Source organism: Moschus berezovskii, chromosome 2 (genome assembly GCF_049115385.1).
Source record: "Moschus berezovskii isolate FMDL1 chromosome 2, NW_MosBer_1.0, whole genome shotgun sequence".
Taxonomy (NCBI): Eukaryota; Metazoa; Chordata; class Mammalia; order Artiodactyla; family Moschidae; genus Moschus; species Moschus berezovskii.
Genome location: NC_142461.1, coordinates 106,981,741 through 107,000,891, shown reverse-complemented (window position 1 = coordinate 107,000,891; position 19,151 = coordinate 106,981,741). Strand labels below are relative to the sequence as shown.

Here is a 19,151-nt window from a genome sequence, read left to right as displayed (position 1 = left end):
TGTCCCATAGCTCTGCTCTCCTCTTTAGGTCGTTGTCATCTATTCTGTGAGCAGGTGGTGTAAGAGAATGGAGGACAGTACGTGGGAGAGCTGTACGGACTAGGCCTGGAAGTGCCATGTTGCATGTACTCATATCCTATTGACCATATTTCAATCCTGTGGACACAACTGCTTGCAAGGCAGAAAAGAAAAAAAGGATTTTGTGAGCATCTAGCCAGTCTTTGCCAAAGTTCTTATAAGCTGAAATAGAGAAGTCTTTGCTGCTATTACAACTTGTGTATATCTGAGAATAAATCATCTGTGTTACTTGGATTATTTACAGATTAAAATATGGAATGGAAAAATTTAAATGTTGATAAGAGATGAATAGCTTTTTAGTAGATCAGAGTGATGGAAAATGACATTGAACAGTCATTGAATGACCTGAAGTTTATACACTTAACAGATTGGAAGTTGTCAGACATAGTGACTTTGACATGTTATCAACAAGTCTTGGATGGGCACCATTTGCTCCATGTATAAGAAAATTAGATGTAAAATAGACTGTATGAGGAATTTGTAATTAGCTCAACCAATAAGTTCAGTGACTTGTTAGAATGATATTTTTAACAGACTATTCTAGCTTTTTTTTTTTTTTTTATTTCTTCCTACACAGGTAATTAAAGTATACAGTGAAGATGAAACCAGCAGAGCTTTAGAGGTACCCAGTGACATAACTGCCCGAGATGTTTGCCAGCTGTTGATCCTGAAGAATCATTACATTGATGACCACAGCTGGACCCTTTTTGAGCACCTGCCTCATGTAGGTCTAGGTAAGGACACAAAATCATGGTCATATTGCTTTTCTGTCCTTTATAATTTTGATCATATGGCAAAGGTTTGCTTCACTTATGGAAGACAGTTATGAATCATCCTTTTCTTTGTTTTTAATTTTTGTTGGTGGTGATTGAGAGAAAAATGAAGTAGCACTAGAATAGAAATAATAAGAATAAGAATAAAAAATAAGGGTAGAAGTATTACAAATTTACCACCTCTCATTGTTTCAGTAATGATCTATGGAAATTTGGGAGCTAAACCATAGAGTTTAAGTTGATGGAAAGATACATTGCATAATAATTTTTAGTAGCACAAAGAAAATTTTTGAGAGGTTAATAAAATATGCTGTAATGTGGGCTACATTTTTCATTAATTATAGTACAGCCATGCGAAGTGCCCACAGTGGTGTTTCACTTCATGCGAGTGTATACCCTAAATTTTTCTTAAAGAAAGAAATAAATAATTCCTTCACATTTGAAAGTCATAAACATAAAAAATAGTCTTATTTTCAGTTGGAAATGCATCTCTGCATTGTGAACTTGTAGAGGCTTTTCCTGTCAAACCTCTTAAAAACTTATAAACTATTTCCATTCTCCTGCTAGAATGGGACAGAATTTAACAATTTTGTCTCCCTTTTCTTATTTTTACAGATATTGCTGTTAAAAAATATGTTCCCATAATAGGTAGATGAGAAAGGAAGGAGTTTGTTAGGACAGTGCCATTTGATTCTTAGAGTTTTATATTAGTTTCCCTTGGCTACTGTGACAAATTAGCATAAACTCGATAGCTTGAAGCAACCGAAGTTTATTCCCTTACCATTCTGGAGGCCAGAAGTCTGAAATCAGTATCAGTGGGTTAAATTCAAGGTATCTTCAGGGATGAATTTCTTCTGGAGGTTCATGAAGAGAATTCATTTCTTGTCTCTTCTGACTTCTTGTGGCTGCTGGCATGCCTTGGCTTATGGCTGCATCACTCTAGTCTCTACCTCCATGGTCACACTGTGTTCTCCTCTGTCCATGTGCAATCTCCCACTGTCACTGTCTTATAAGAACAGTCACGTTTAGGGTTTAGGCAGCATAACCCAGGGTAACCTCTTTATTTCAAGATCCTTGAATCAATTATATGTGCAAAGGTTTGTTTTGTTATTTTATCATGTAAGGTAATGTTCACAGGTTCCAGGGATTAAGATGTGGGTATCTATTATTTAGCCTACCACCAACTCCTTTACATTATATATCAAGCAACTTAGTAGTAAATCATCAAAATTATTTTAAATAATCTGTCAGTGACAGCACAGTTTGTTCCTTCAATTTGTTTAAAGAACTGAGAATTTTATAGCTAACTGTGAGAGTCATTCACTTTCTTGCATAGCTAGCTACTAGTATTATAAACATTTTCGTTTGTTTGCTACACAGAATAAAGGAAACATGTTTACCCCCCAGGGCAGTGTACCAAACATGTTTACGCCCCAGAGCAGTGTACCATAGCAAGGTTCAGTTTGGATGAGAAGTTTGCCTTTGTGTCTTATGAAGTACAATGGAGATGATGTTGGCAGAAAAGTTATGTTCTTTGGAGGATCCGTTTTCAAAAAATTCTGGAAACTGGTTGGTTCATTTAAAGTCCCTTGCATTCCCTAAACAATTCAGAAAGTGTCTGTAGTACTTCCTGTTTGAAGATTGCTGTCCTAAGATGTGTCAAGACCTTGGGAGAGGACAGAGGGAAACCTGCAGACAAGAAGCTTGGTCAGAAAGTGTCTGTAGTACTTCCTGTTTGAAGATTGCTGTCCTAAGATGTGTCAAGACCTTGGGAGAGGACAGAGGGAAACCTGCAGACAAGAAGCTTGGATAATCCCCATAGGGATTCTGAACCCCAGCCTACCCTCCCACTCTCTGTTTGAGAGTTAATGGGCCATTAACATGTCAGCTGATCTCCACAACTGAGCCTATACCTGCCAGGAAAACTTGAATCTTGCAGGTATGCTATACTGGTCCGTGTGACTCTCTGTCTCACCTTCGTAGGCCAGAAAAGACTCAATGTATATTTTCTCCATTGCCATTTGTGACTAATTTAACTTCTATTTATGATCATTAACCTCTTAGAAGAGTGGTGGTAACTCTCAAAAGGCACGTGCCATAATTCCAAACTATTTTGTTTGCTTATGGCTTTTAGTAATATAGCTCTTCATTGACATAATATCTAATAAAAGTATTTTCTACTCTTAACTTTTTCTCTTGGAGAGACTTTAAAAATCATTAAACATCTTTTGCAGTTACAGTCATTATGATTTATCCCTAACAAAGAGCTCGAAGTTTAGTAATAAAATCTACTCTGTAAATCAAGCAGTAGTGTTCATGGAGACCACTGCAGGTTATATGAGGAATAAAAAGATTTGTGCAAGTCTTTTAATGTAGGAGCTTAAAATGGAACATTGAGAATTAATTTGAGCTACATACTAAATTTAAACTTTAAGGCACTGAATAGAAATATATTTCTCCATTACTGTATTTTCTGGAAACTGCTGAAATAAAATCAAAGATGTGAGAATATTGTTTAATGGTTTCATTAACCAAGCATTAGGCCGAAGCTTATAAGAAAGAAATTGAGATCCAAAGCTTTATTGTGTTCTTTTTTTTCTCTTTGTTTTTACTCAGATAATATCTTTATACAATAGAAAAATTGCAAACATTAATGCTGCTGAATTACTAATGTGTATTAGATTTACCACCTTCCCTTTCTTTTTTAAAAGAATCTACTGCTTTATTTCTGTAAGGATACACTGAGATGTTAGATGATAATAGTTAATGACTATCCAAATAAACTCCTGAGGAACAGTTTTTTCCTTTTTATTTCTTCTACTTCTTTATCTAACAGTGTGACAAGAACAGCTTTTATGGTGCTGTGGTCTTTCTCAGCATGAAGTGTAAAACAAGTGTGTTTGAATTGTATTTGTGAGTATGTAGCTTATAAATACTCTTGCAATATCTTTTCAGCCTGAGTGGTATTAAGCAACATTTTTGCTTTTTGTATGTTAAAATGAAAACAAGTAGGATGGAGTGTTTCCCCTTTAAATATGCTGTGCAGATTGACACTGTTCTTTCTCAATAGAGTGAGACACTCAAATACTGAACTGTAAATCTTCGTGTTCTGTTGACTTAAAGAACCAAAGGACAAACCATTTGCCGAAACTTTGGTGACCAGCTAGTGAGCTCTGCATGTTGTTCAGGGGACAATCTTGACTTCTCTGATAGAAATACTGGGTTTTCAATGCATAGAATTCTGAAGGTGAAGGGATAGTCTGTTATTTTTTAAAAATATTTTTAGTACAAAAATAATTAGGCTCACTGCCAATAACTTAGAAATAAAGATGTCAAGAAGTAAACAATGCTATCCACAATTTAACAACACTGAAATGTTTCTTTAGTTTCTCTATTTTGACATTATCTCTTGCCTATGTGTTCACTTGTGTAAACTACCTTTCTATATGTATGTGTACATTAAAAAAAAAAATCCTGAGTATTTTCTGTTGTTTTTTTTTTTTTAACTTTGCAGATTCCACAAAAACTAGGAACTCCCTCTGCCCCCTCTGCCTTTCCTGATTACTTTTTTCCAATAGCTTAACAAATGTCTATTGACTGTTTTGCACAAGCCTGTTTTGTATATGGATCCTAGGGACACAATAGACAAAAAGCAATGCCCTAATGAATTTGCATTCTGATGGGAAGAGAAAGACAAGAGACTCGTGATTAAAATGTGTAATCTCTTAGGTAATGATTAGCCCTGGGGAGAAAATGAAGGCAGAGAATGGGGTAAGGAGTCTAGGGCTGGCAGGGAAATCAGGGACAGTGTCCCTGACAGTGTGATGTTTGGGTGGAGATCGAAGCAGATAGGAGCAGCTCTTTCACTTAAATGGAAGAAGATTGTTCAGGAAGGAGGGAACATAAAGGGGGAAGGCCTGGACTTGGCAACCTGCTTGTGTTCAGGAAGCAGCTGAGAGGTGGGCACTTAGGGAGTCAGGAAGGTAGTGGAAAGGGACTGCATGGAGCTTTTGTGGGGCGCTCAGGCCATGGAGGGGACTGAACTTTTACACCGAGTAAGGCAAAAGGTAACTGGAGGTTTTGGCGTCAGAAAGCGGTAGAATCTGACTTAGTTTTAAAGTCTACTACTGAGAAGACCCAAATGCAAGTTTTAACCATTCGGAGGCTAAGCAAATTCGTTTTGCGTTTCCATCAAATCATCTGTGGTTTCCTGGCTTGGTCCTTGCCCATCTCTCATTTCTGCTAGTGACGCATGTCACATTGTACCGTCTTCACGTCATGGTCTGCACACATATGAGGCTTAGTGTTTGTGAGATCCTGAAACCTTGTAGGCAAGAACATTTTGACTTATGAGATCATGACAGCTGGGAGTTTTCTGCACTCCAGTTGACTTTAATGTCCCAGATAAACTTAGCAAAGTTTCAGAGACATGCTATGTTGTTAGTAGATGTGTTACTATTGTTGCTTCCGATCCATTTAAGCACACCACAGATTACTGAGGTCAGGAGGAGGAGCACGTGACATTAAAAATGTGGTAGGGTTATCGAATCCAAAGCACTTCCCTGGTGGCTCAGCAGTAAGTAATCTGCCTGCAAGGCTGGAGATACAGGAGATGTGGGTCCAGTCCCTGGGTTGGGAAGATCCCCTGAGGAGGGCGTGGCAACCTACTTCAGTATTCTTGCCTGGGAAATCCTATGGACAGAGGAGCCTAGCGGGCAACAGTCCAGAGGATCACAAAAAGTTGGAGATGACTGAAGCCACTGAGCACACATGCACGCATTGAATCCAAAGTCTATTTTCAGAGTGACAGTTGGTGTGGCAAAGAAAACTTCTTTTTATTTTAATATGAATGTATATGTGTGATAGCTGCTGTTAATGTGCATCTTGTGTATGCAGAGCCCCTACTTAGAGGCTTCACGTTCATCTTGATAGACACTCAGTATTTAGCTTCATAGCAACCCCGCAAGGTACATTAATTTCATCTCCATTTTACATATAAGAATACAAGGAATCGGTGATAAAATACCTGACCCAGAGTTAAACCTTGCACAAATCTATATACCTGTCAGATTCTCAAGTGTACATGTTTTCCATGGAAGCAAGTTTGTTTTTTCTTCACCCCATTAGATCAGGCAAATTTTGGGGGGAGTCTGTAGTTGGTTTCTCTCTTTCGCTCTCCATCTCCATCTCTCATATATGCTGTAAATACAGATTGAAATTTTGAAACCTCAAGAACATTTTCATATAACCCTTCAGCCAGGTAGTACTGAAATGACTGGAATCAAACTGATCCAGCCTTGTCCACTTTACTGCAGAGCCAGTTATTTCTTTTGGCTGAGCATGGGGATCATTTTGGAAATGACTTGTTTTTGAATTTATACACATCTTGAATGGTGATATGACATTTGGAGCTTTGACTGCAGTATCATTATTTCATTACCTCTGTCCATAATTATTAATATATACTGCTGAGAATTTTCCCAGGCAGAGTAAATCATGGAGGGCAGCCCAACATCCTGCTTTTGTTACAGATCCTTGATTTGCCTGATTTGGGGTTGTGTTATCATGAGTTTCTAAATGTACACTCAGCTTTATTGACGTTGGATTTCAAATATCAGTAAATCAACAAATATCCCTTCTCTAATTATAAAACAAACCAAGTTTTGTAACTGGTGTGTTTTACTTCACAGCCACTGGATGTCACTGCAGTTCCCCAGATGGAGTCCCCTGCTTTTAGAATCATTGTGTAAGAGGAGGGTGGGGGAAGAAGAAACTTCAGTTTTAAGTCTTCTGGAACTTAATAGGATCCATGTTTGCTTTGCTCCCATTTTGATTCCTGGTATGAAGCAGCAGCAATTAACACAGTACCTCAAGCGCATAGCTATAGACTCCTTGGGAAGTGGAATTAATTGTATTTTAGAGTCATTGCTGGGGACAGCTGAGAGTTCTTTTCTGCATATCACTGTAGAGTGGCTTTAATAAGGAAAATGAATGACTGGAGACTTTTAATGAAACCACTTTTATGTGTGCAGCTCTGCCACGTGGTCTGAAGCAGTATACAGCAGTGGCGGGGGGAGCCCTTCCCAACAGCCTGCTTTGAAGCTACTCCACTTTTTTGTTTGCAAAAGAAGCGCACGTGTGGATGTTTGACACTGATACTAATGTGTATTTGTACTTTCTGTGCTGTTTGGAACCCAGCTGCCATCAGAGTTGTGACCACCCTCATCATCAGCAGAAATAATTGTGAAGCTTTTAGGACATGTTTGCATGCATCTCTCCTAAGACCCTGACCCGAGGGTTAAGGCAACGTGGTTCTGGTAGCACACTAAGACAGGAGATGGAACGTTACACCCGCAGAGAGTGCTCATAACAAAGTCTGCCTCTCGTGGTCCAGCTGATTTTTCCTTCTCAGTGTTCTAATAGCCTGGGTTCAAGTCTCATCACCTCTCTTCTCAGGAATTCCTTTCTTCCACAGCTGGTCCTTCCTCTTGCCTCTGATCATACCAGAGTTATCCATCTGAGCGCAGACATGATTCACCTTGTGTTTGGGTCCAGGGTCCTTTGCAGGGCTTGTAGTATGTGTGACTTGAACACCCTTCCTGTCTCCAGCCTTGTGTCCTGATCCTCTCCTCTGAGTCTTTACACTAGACAACTGCCTATAGCCGCCTGCATTACTACTCGGGCTGCTTACTCATGGTGTTAAGATTCTCAGGAAGTCCTTTCTCACCCATCTCTACCTAGCTAACTGCTGTGCATCTTCCAAGGCTTACTTGGAATGGTAGTCAAAGTTGACAATAAAGTATAACTGTATAATAACTCTCCCATAGTTCTAGTGGTAAAGAACCTGCCTGCCAATTCAGGAGAGGTAAGAGATGGGGGTTCTATCCCTGGGTTGGGAAGATCCCCTGGAGAAGGAATTTGCAACCCACTCCAGTATTCTTGCCTGGGAAATCCCATGGACAGAGGAACCTGGCAGGCTACAGTCCATGGGGTCGCAAAGAGATGACTGACTGGCACTTTCAGATGGTAACTGCTAGCCATTTCCTAAAAATTCCTATAAAAACAAAGATGAAACCCCTCAGCTGTCCAGGCTGACTGACAGCTAACCTGGTGCCATAGTCCAGGGAGAGGAAAGATGGGAAAGCAGTTGGAGGCATCCCACACTCTGCCTTATGAAGTGGAGTCGCCCTTTCCATTTGAGAGCAGGTAGGGACACATACCTGCCTCTCCCATATGCCTAGGTGCAGACTTTGGCTGCTCAGAAGCTAGTTGTCTTTTGAGACAATCAGCATACTTGCTGGCACCAGTTTTTCTCATACATCTTTTTCTCATACATCCGCCCCCAAAACAGAATGATGCAGGGAGCACTAGGAGTCAGTCAGTTCAGTTGCTTAGTCGTGTACGACTCTTTGCAACCCCATGGACTGCAGCACGCCAGGCCTCCCTGTCCATCACCAACTCCTGGAGCCTACTCAAACTCATATCCATCACGCTGATGCCATCCAACCATCTCATCCTCTGATGTCCCCTTCTCCTCCCACCTTCAATCTTTCCCATCATCAGAGCCTTTTCCAATGAATCTTCACATCAGGTAGCCGAAGTATTGGAGTTTCAGCTTCAGCATCAGTCCTTCCAATGAATATTCAGGACTGATTTCCTTTAGGATGGACTGGTTGGATCTCCTTGCAGTCCAAGGGACTCTCAAGAGTCTTCTCCAACACCACAGTTCAAAAGCATCAATTCTTCGATGCTCAGCTTTCTTTATGATCCAGCTTTCCCATTCATGCATGACTATACTGGAAAAACCATAGCTTTGATTAGACGGACCTTTGTTCGTAAAGTAATGTCTCTGCTTTTTAATATGCTGTCTAGGTTGGTCATAGCTTTTCTTCCAAGGAGCAAGTCATATCTGCTGTCACCATCTGCAGTGATTTTGGAGCCTTAGAAAATAAAGTCTACCACTGTTTCCATTGTTTCCCCATCTGTTTGCCATGAAGTGATGGGACCAGATGCCATGATGTTAGTATTCTGAATGTTGAGTTTTAAGCAAACTTTTTCACTCTTCTCTTTCACTTTCATCAAGAGGCTTTTTAGTTCCTCTTCACTTTCTGCCATAAGGGTGGTGTCGTCTGCATATCTGAGGTTATTGTTATTTCTCCAGGCAATCTGATTCTAGTTTGTGCTTCATGCAGCCCAGCATTTCGTATGATTTACTCTGCATGTAAGTTAAATAAGCAGGATGGCAATATATAGTCTTGACATACTCCTTTCCTGATTTAGAACCAGTCTGTAGTTCCATGTCCAGTTCTAACTGTTGCTTCTTGACCTGCATACAGATTTCTCAGGAGGCAGGTTAGGTGGTCTGGTATTCCCATCTCTTTCAGAATTTTCCACAGTTTGTTTATGATACACACAGGCAAGGTTTTGGTGTAGTCAATAAAGCAAAAGTGGATGTTTTTCTGGAACTCTCTTGCTTTTTCAATGACCCAGCAGGTGTTGGCAATTTGATCTCTGGTTCCTCTGCCTTTTCTAAATCCAGCTTGAACATGTGGAAGTTCACAGTTCATGTACTGTTGAAGCCTGGCTTGGAGAATTTTGATCATTACATTGCTAGCGTGTGAGATGAGTGCAGTTGTGCGGTAGTTTGACCATTCTTTGGCATTTCCTTTCTTTGGGATTGGAATGAAGACTGACTAGGAGTGACAGAGGTGAATTGTGTTCTGACAGGTGACCCTCCCACAAGTACCAGATAGGTGGGTGCAGGGGGCAAGCAAATTTGGATAAGAAACAGATTTAAGGCTGTTTTGAGCAGGATTATTTACAGTATCAATTAATGGGGGAAAAAAAGCCTAATGCTATAATAATAGAGGAATGTTATAAATTATAGTACATTTATAGAATATAGTGTTATGCAACTTTTAATCATGCTTTTACAGTTTTTCCATTGAAGACTGGTATGGACAAATGTGAGACTGTAATGGTGATTTGAATAAAGTGCATGCTTTTCATGGCATTTAGGAAATGTTGTATATATATTTATAACTCTATATGCACATTGTTTTCTAAATGTGAAAAATCTATACATACAAACTCACATGGTACCAAAGAAAAAGACAAGAAGGGAATATGATGTAATGTTAAGTGTTTATTCCTAATTGACAGTTTTAAAGATGGATTGTGATTGTGAGTTGTCTGTTTTCAAGTTTTCTGTAATGGAAATACGTTATTTTAGTAATCAGGAAAAAAAATAAACACAATTTTTAAAACTTGTTAAGAGATTTTTTTAAAGACTTAATTCAGACAACTTCCTGAAGGTCCAATTTGGATCAAGTACCAATCTTCTATGCTACTGTAACATTTTCTGCAGCTGTCTTAATAGGGATTGTATTATTAAATCTAATCTATAATTCCATCAATTTTGGAACTGTGTATATGTGCATCTTTGTAACCTAGAGTCTAAAACAAATAAATGGGTTCTGAACTAAGCTGTACTAAACAAGCAGTTCACAGGATAGATTACAAAGTGCATAGAAGGAATAGATTTGAAAAAGGAGCTAGAGGAATCACATGCCATGCCATGCCCAGGTGGAAATTTACTCTGAGTCCTTAAAGGATGTATTGGGTAACTTAGAATTTGTGGGAGTTGTTTCTGAACTCTTCAGGTATTTGCAGTCAGCTTGAGATAATATATATGCAGATTTTTGAGGGAAGAATAAGGCTTTCTATGAATAATACAAGTTGTGATCATTGAATCTGAGTTAATATGAGGACTGTTATGCTTTGTTGAGGAATTATCCACAAGACCGTTATACCCATCAACTTAAGCATCAGGATTTTCCTGGGAAGCTGAATCTTGCAGTGACAATTTTCTGGGGGATCTTATTGGTATTAGGTAGTTTTCTTAGGTTAAGGAACCTTTTAGAAATTGAGCCTTGCTTTATTGTTTGCTTCTCCAGTTACTGTTTTGCTTGCTCAGATACTGTTCATTTTTATCTGAAAATAAGACTGACAAAATGTATGTAGTTTCTAGCTAGCACAGGAAAGTACAAGGACCTTTTGTCTCCTGGAGTTTCCTGTAACAAAGGTATACAAAGAATTGTTTTCTGGGTGAATTAGAGCTAAAAGCCACTTTTGTTTCTTCTCTTGTCTAGTGATGAGAAGAGTAGGGACTTCAGTTTCTATTTGATCCTCATGCTGTATACACTTTCAGTAGATTCAGCGAAGAAGTCCAGGCAGAAGGTCACAGGTGAACACTTTCCATTCTGGGAGGACTGAGGTTTTTTAAAAAGACTTTGAAGTTAAATAAACAGTTTCAGAAGATACTTCTTTCTTCCTTTTTTTTTTTTTTAAAGAAAAAATTTCTGAAAATTAAATAGAAAACAGAATTATGTGTAGTTATCACTATTTAGTAATATTTCAGTCTATTACCATAAGACTTCATTGATTTATCAGACTCAAAAATCAAAGTGATATGAAGCTTTTGTTTTTAAGATAGCTTTTTTTTTGTTCTTTCAGGAGGCTTTTTTCCCCTCCTTTTGGTTGCTGTTTTGAAGTGACTTAAGATGGCTTCTCTCCTATTTTTCTACCTACATAAGAGTGGCATTTTATCATTATAACAATTCATTTTACAATGCCTGAAAAATTCTTCAGAGTGTTTTAAATTGACTTGTGTCTGTGAAGGTTTTGTGACTTTTTTTTTTTGCCATGCAGCGCCGGTTGCAGCCTCCTGGTTCCTGACCAGGGATGGAACCCATGGCCTCTGCAGTGGAAGCATGGAGTCCTAACACTGGACCACCAGGGAAATCCCTGTGAAGTTTTAATAATTTATCTTAATATAATATTTTTTATGAATTTATGAAATTTTAAAAGTAAGGTTTTTTAAAAAATCACATTGAATTTATGTGGATTTTACCTGGAGTCATTTCTCAAATGATAACTCAACAAGTATCTGAGTTCATCCTGGATGATAGCTCGCAATGTTGTGTTTTCAAACATTTACAGAAAGAGCCTCTAAACATAGAATTAATGCATTTCTTTTGCTATTTAAACAATATAAGTTATTTACTAGGATTGTTCAGTTGGTTAAAGTCTGCTTGGCTTTATAATGAGACTACAGAATAAGAGTCCACATAAAGTTTGGAAGCCATGTAGACAAATCTTTTGGTTTCCCTTTCTTGGGTGTTTGTGGTGATGTCTTACTTTATGAATAGGTCTTGGCAAAACAAAGCTGGTCTTCGGCCACTTTTCACCTCCCCTTTAAGTGTTTTTCTTTTCTTCTCAAAATAATCCATCTAGGTAGGCATCATGTATCCTCTTGAACTTCTCCCTATTAAGATCTGTAATTAGCTTGATTTCTGCATTTTTAAAAAACACAAATTTTCTGTAAGATGTGTTTAGCTGATAATCACTTAGACCTTTTAGGGTTCTTTGGATTATTATAGCATTTATCCTTTAACATAATGAGCATTGGTTGGGAGATGGTATATATAATGGTACATCTAAATGGGGATGGTGATGTGTAAATGTAAGCAAATTATGTAATATCAAATTATTTAAAAAAGCCAGATTCTATAATAAGTAAGTTTTGTCTCCATTACCAGAAGAGTATAAGAGGTAAAAACCTGTGGCTGCATTTGATACTCTGGCCTTTGTTTGCTTTTTATATGTTTTCTTAATTTTCAATAGAATAGTACCAGAAGTACGTTTTTGCTTTCCCACATACTCTAGTTTTTGCCCACTTGATTTGAAGACATTTTTTCTGCTTAAGATTACCAGGCTGTTTTCCTGATGCTAATAATTGGCATTTGATATTATCATTCTATGAACTTTTCTGCAAATAGAATATCCCTTAATTTTCCATTCTGGGTTGGTGTGTTGGGCTTCATATGTGTGTAACCAACGAAACCCCAGCTAGACTGTTTCTTTTTTGGTGACTACACATATTACACTAGTTTTTTGTGTGTATGTGACATGTTTGTCATAGCTGTTCAAATGCAGCTTGGTTTTTCCACTCTTTTTTGTTTTATTTTCTTTTTTGAAGAGAATCCAAATTCAAATAATTTACTTTACTTTTATGTGAGGTTAAGATTGATAATTTGAAATATGGCCTGTTAAATTATTGTCCTTAGACACAAACTGTGGTTGTTTTTAGTTAATTAGTAAATAGTTATTGAACACTTATCAAAATAAAAGAATTTGAGACAATGGAGTCTTGAGAACTGCCAGAACGTGAGAGAGATTTGAGCTGATATAGAAAGAACAAGTAGGCTATAAGCAGGGGATGCTCTTCCAGTGGGAACTATAGTGAAGGCCAAGGCAGTGCTGTGCAGAGGAAGGAGAGACTCGAGGTCAGATATGTGGCTGCTGTTTAAATCCTGAGACATTTGTTATTCTAAACGCGAGACTCTTTGTCTGTAAAATGGAAATAGAGTTTGGTCTAATAGATTATGCTTTTAGTTTCCTAAGGCTGCTGTAACAAATTTATGGTGGCTTTGCTGTTGTTCAGCCGCTCTGTTGTGTCCAGCACTTTGCGACCCCATGGACTACCGCACACCAGGCTTCCCTGTTCTGCACCATTTCCCGGAGCTTGCTCAAACTCATGTCTATTGAGTCAGTGATGCCATTCAGCCATCTCATCCTCTGTCATTGATGGTGGCTTAAACCGACAAAAATGTAATCTTTAAAGGTTCTGGAGGTGAGAAGTCTTAAGTTAATTTCGCTAGGCTGAAATCAAGGTGTTGGCAGGGCCACACACTTCCCAGAGGCTTTATGGGGAGGCTGTTCCTTGCCTCTTTCAGCTTCTGGTAGCTACCATGATTCCTTGGCTTGTGGTCACATCACGTCACTTGAGTCTGTGCCTCTGGGGTCACATTGTCCTTTCCTCTTCCTTCTCTGTCAGATCTCCTTCTGTCTCTCTCTTAAAAGGATACTTGTGTTTGGATTTAAGGCCCATTTCCCTGGTGGCTCAGACGGTAAAATGTCTGCCTACAATGTGGGAAACCCAGGTTCGATTCCTGGGTCAGGAGGATCCCCTGCAGAAGGAAATGGCAACCCATTCCAGTACTCTTGCCTGGAAAATCCCATGGACGGAGGATCCTGGTAGGCTACAGTCCACAGGGTCGCAAAGAGTCGGACACAACTGAGCGACTTAACTTTAACTTTACTTTGTATAGTCTTGGTTAATCTCTTCTCGGGATCTTTCAGTTAATGACATCTGCAAATCCTTTGCCATATAAGGTAATGTTTACAGGTTCCAGAGATCAGGACCTGAAGTCTTTATTCAACTTACTGCAGAATAATTATATAATAATTAAATACAGCTATGTTTTCTCAGGTTTAGACATGAAGAGATGTAACTTGCTTTATTTCTATAGCTTGAATTAATTTCTGAGTGAGTCTCTTGACCTCTTAATGACAGTTTAATCTTTTGTTATTGGTTTGCTTTATGGTTTATTCTTTTTGTGGTAAAAAATCAGTTCAGGTTATATACATAAGTTACATACAGGTTTAAGATCCTCTCAGTTGAAAGACCTACTTTCACTCTTCAAATACTCAGGTGGGGCATTTAAGTCCCAGGAAGGGTATTTGTCTAACTGCTATCCCAACTTTTCTGTTCATGTTCTAGAAACTCTTGTTACTCTCAAGCTTATTGCCTGTACCATAAAGCCCACTGCTTAGCCCTTCCCCACTCCTTTTGTGGGACTTGATTCTGCAGTGTTCTTTTCTCATTCTTGAATGTTATGGACTCATTTTCCTCAAGGTTGCTGCTGCTGCTGCTAAGTCACATCAGTCGTGTCTGACTCTGTGCGACCCCATAGACGGCAGCCCAACAGGCTCCTCCATCCCTGGGATTCTCCGGGCAAGAATATTGGAGTGGGTTGCCATTTCCTTCTCCAATGCATGAAAGTGAAATGTGAAAGTGAAGTTGCTCAGTCGTGTCCGACTCTTAGCAACCCCATGGACTGCAGCCCACCAGGCTCCTCCGTCCATGGGATTCTCCAGGCAAGAGTACTGGAGTACTAAGTGTAACCTTGACATTCCTCAAGGTTACACTTAGCTAATTGCTTTTCTGCCATGTTAGATGCAGGACTTCTACTTGAGGCTCTAAGTCTCCCGAGGCTCTCTTTGGTTTGAACCACATACCACCAGTAAACTTATGTGGGGTTTTATCACCATCCACTCCTCACCCTGAAAGGGTCCTGGTTCTCGGAAGGGCAGAGTGTGGGGTCACTGGGACCTGAGCCATCCACCTACTCTCCATCTCCCTCTCAGTTTCCATTCTCCCCTTCCTTCCACTAACCCCTTAATCCAAGATAATTTCCCAGATGACAGAGGGTGCATCCCTGCATGGGGCAGTGGAGGATCTGCTGGCCATTATTCTCCCTGAAAGTGTAAATGAAAGTCGCTTAGTCAGGTCCAACTTTTTGCGGCCCCATGGACTATACAGTCCATGGAATTCTCCAGGCTAGAATACTGGAGTGGGTAGCCTTTCCCTTCTTCAGGGGATCTTCCCAACCCAGGGATCGAACTCAGGTCTCCCACATTGTGGGCAGATTCTTTCCCAGCTGAACTCTAAGGAAAGCCTCAGAATACTGCAGTGGGTAGCCTATCCCTTCTCCAGGGAATCTTCCCGACCCAGGAGTCAAACTGGGGTCTCCTGCATTGCAGGCGGATTCTTAACCAACTGAGCTATCAAGGAGGCCCATTATTCTCCCTAAGTGATCATATTTGTCAAAGATTGATAAAGTCTAATTTGAAGGTCAAAAATAAAGAAAGTGCATCTTTGTCATTTTTCCTCTCTGCATAGTTTATCTTGAGGGCAGATCGTGTGCTGTTTTCTTAACGGTAGGGATACGTGATGAGTACAATTAAACACAGGTTGATAAAACAAATAGGCAGACCTCTTGCTTAATACCTTGCAATTTTCTCCCACTATAGTTGCAGTGAATACAGATACAGCGCTTAGCACATAGTATGTTTAATAATCTGAACCTATGCTTCATAAGATTGAAAATATCAGCTGGGGTTGTGTGAGAAGTAGACACAAGTTAGGCTAATGAAGATTATTAGAGGTACAACTTCTCACTCGATATCTGAGCGACTGCTGGATCTCCCCTCAAACTGCTTCTCTTACAGTCTTCCTAGCCCTTTAATGGAGGCAGTCCTTCCAAATGCTTAAGCGAAGAATCTTGGTGTCTTCCTTAACTGCCCCCTCTCTTTCACTCCACATCCAATTTGTCAGCAGATCCTTTTGGTCTGACTTCAGAACACATCCAGATCCTGCCTGCTTCTTACATGTCTTCTTACTGCTGCCGGTCTCATCCAAGCCACGTCATCTGTCCTCTTGTTAATTGCAGTATTCTACTAGATGGGCTTCCTGCTTCCACCCTTAAGCCCGGTGAAATCAGTTCTCCACTCAGCATCTAGTGTCATCCAGTGAAAACAGGGGTCAGCTTGTAGTGTTCCTGTCCAAAATGACTTCTCATCTAACTCAGAGGAAAAGCCAGATCCTTATTCTGACCTGCATGGCTTTATCCAGTTGCCCCGGCTCCTCACCTTTACTTCCCTGACCTCTCCTCCTGGTACTCCCCTCCCCTTTGCTCACTAAGCTTTAGCTACCTTAGCCTCCTTGCCCTACGTCAAACGTGCCAGCCTTGGTTTTTGCCTCAAGGGGTCTCTTCTTGTTCTTCCTTTCAATAGCTGCTTGGCTCATGCCTTCTTTTCCTTTGGAATTTTGTTTAAACATTACCTTCTCAACAAGGCCTTCCTTGGTAATCTTTATTATTAAATTATTTTTTTTAGTTATTTATTTTTGGCTCTGCCAGGTCTTTGTTGCTGCATGGATTTTCTCTAATAGAAGCGAGTAGAGGCTACTTGCTAGTTGCAGTGCACAGGCTTCTCATTGCAGTGTCTTTTCTCGTTGAGAAGCTCGGGCTCTAGGCACATAGGCTAGTAGTTGAGGGGCTCTGGCTTAGTTTTCAGTGGCATGTGGAATCTTGCTGGATCAGGGATCAAACCCACGTACACTGCATTGGCAGGTGGATTCTTAACCACTGTACCACCAGGGAAGTCCCTTGGCAAGCTTTAGAAAATGAATTTCTTTCCCCTGTTCCCTCCTCTCTCCCTCTTCCCCAGTCCATTTTTCTCTATACTGTTTATCGCCACCTTTTAAAATTTACATTAGATTTTTTTTTTCATGTCTTCACATTAGAATGGGAACCTCACAAGGCAATGATTTCTTACTGTCTTGTTGACTACAAAATTCCAAGCCCCAAGATGAATGTCTGACACATGGTAGGCCTTCGATAAATATTTGTTGAATGGATAGAGGAATGAACAAGTGAAAACTGCCGGATTATATGGATTTATCTCATAAAACTAGGAAGTAGATGAGTTTTTGAGCAGTGGTCATGTTGATGCAAATGTATTATGAGGTTTCCTATGATATAAGGGTCCAGGTTGTATTGGAAGAATGAGAAAACAGCAGTTTGGAGATTAGTTAGGAAAAGGCGAAGGTCTAAATTGGAATAGAAATAATGGGAGTGAGGGGTTGTTGGTTGTGTGAGAAACTCGGAGGAAGTGTCTAATGTCCAGGCTAACAACAGTGGAGGATATTGGAGATGCCGTGGAGTTGTAAGGGACGTAGCAGAATTTAAGAAAAAGCACTCTGAAAGAGAAAAAGGAAGATACTCTTAGGTTTTTTATTTTTTCAGCAACTTTTGGGAAACCATGTCTAACATAAAATTTACCATTTTATCCAGTTTATTGTTCACTGGAGTTATATACATTTATATTGTTGTGCAGCCATCATCCCTGTCCATCTCTAGAACATTTTTATCTTCCCATAATGAAACCCTGAACCCATTAGACAATAACTCCTCATTCCTCCCCCACCCTGGTCCTTGGCAACCACCGTTCTACTTTCTGTCTCTATGAATTTGTCTGTTCTAGGTACCGCATGTAAAGGGAATCATATAGTATGTATTCTTTTGTGTCTGTCTTATTTTATATAGCATAATGTCTTTAAGGTTCATCCATGTTGTACCATGTGTAAGGATTTCATTCTTTTTAAGGCTAAATATTCCACTGTTATGTCTTTAGTACACTTTGTTTTTCCCCTTCGTTTGTTGATGGGCATGAGGGTGTTTTTACTTTCTGGCTACTGTGAATGATGTTACAGTGAACACTGATGTACAAGTACCAGTTTCAGTCCTTGTTTTCACTTCTTTTGGTATGTACTCAGAAGTGGAATTCCTGGAATTGTGTAACATTTTGAGGAACCACCCTTCGGAACTTTGGTTTTAGACAGACTATGTTTGAAGTGGTGCAAAGTCTAGCAGTTAGGATTGAAGTGCCAGAGAAAGCAACTGCAGCTGGAGATTTCAATTCAAGGAACTTGACAGACAGACTTAATAGCTGAAGGGGAGGGAGAGTGAATTAGTTGAAAGAAGGGAAATAAAAGAGTTGAGCCAAGGACTGCATCTTAGGAGGGAAGGAGCTACCAGAGCTAGTCAATGAGACAGAAAAAGAACGATGGGAGTTAGGAACAAACCCAGAGTATTGATGCACACTTAGCTCCAACTCATCCATATTCATTGAGCGCTCTTTCAAGAACTTCCTTTCAGATGAATAAGCTTCTGTTTAAGTATGACATTACTTTCAAGGGTTTGGGTGTTGTAGGTCACAGATTATTCCTGAGTGTTGAATTTCTGAGATAGGTTCTTTTCAAAAAGGTCCATGAAGCACCTAAAAAAAAGCAGAGGATTTCTGTATTTCTTATTTGACTCTTCTCCATTTTGCGTTGATAATTTCATAGTCACTTTTCTTTACTTTTTTATTGAAGTGTGACATACCGTATCATAAGAGAACAAATGTAGACAACTTGATGGACTCTCAGATGTTGTATTATGTGTACCTGAGTATCTGACACCCAGATTAAGAAACAGAACATCTCCGTCATCCAGTGGATCGCTCACACCCCTGCACATTCACCCACTGTACCCATTATCTTGATCTCTAACACGGTAGATCTATTCTATTGATGTTGAGTTTATAAAAGTAGAATATTACTCTTTGCGTCTGACTTCTCTCATTTACTATTATGTCTGTGGAGTTCATCCATGCAGCTGTGTGTTGTGTAGTGTATATTCCACCGTGTCCTTTACACAATTTACTTATTCATTCTCACGTTGATAGGCATTTAGATAGCTTCCAGTTTGGGGCTATTGTGAATAGTACCACTGTGAACATCACAGTTTCTTTTTAAAACAGGAATTTTGCATGTTATGTTCACCTCTTTAA

The 19,151-nt window shown here is 39.5% G+C and overlaps 1 protein-coding gene across 3 annotated transcripts in view; it reads left to right on the top strand.

Annotated features, from left to right (window-relative positions):
* Positions 1-19,151, top strand: part of GRB14 (growth factor receptor bound protein 14) — a 127,263-nt gene that overhangs the window by 77,875 nt on the left and 30,237 nt on the right. For all 3 annotated transcript variants that reach the window (XM_055397921.2, XM_055397922.2, XM_055397924.2), the window contains one exon: positions 656-812. In XM_055397921.2, the coding sequence (XP_055253896.2) occupies positions 656-812 (157 nt within the window). The remainder of the gene's footprint in view (positions 1-655; positions 813-19,151) is intronic.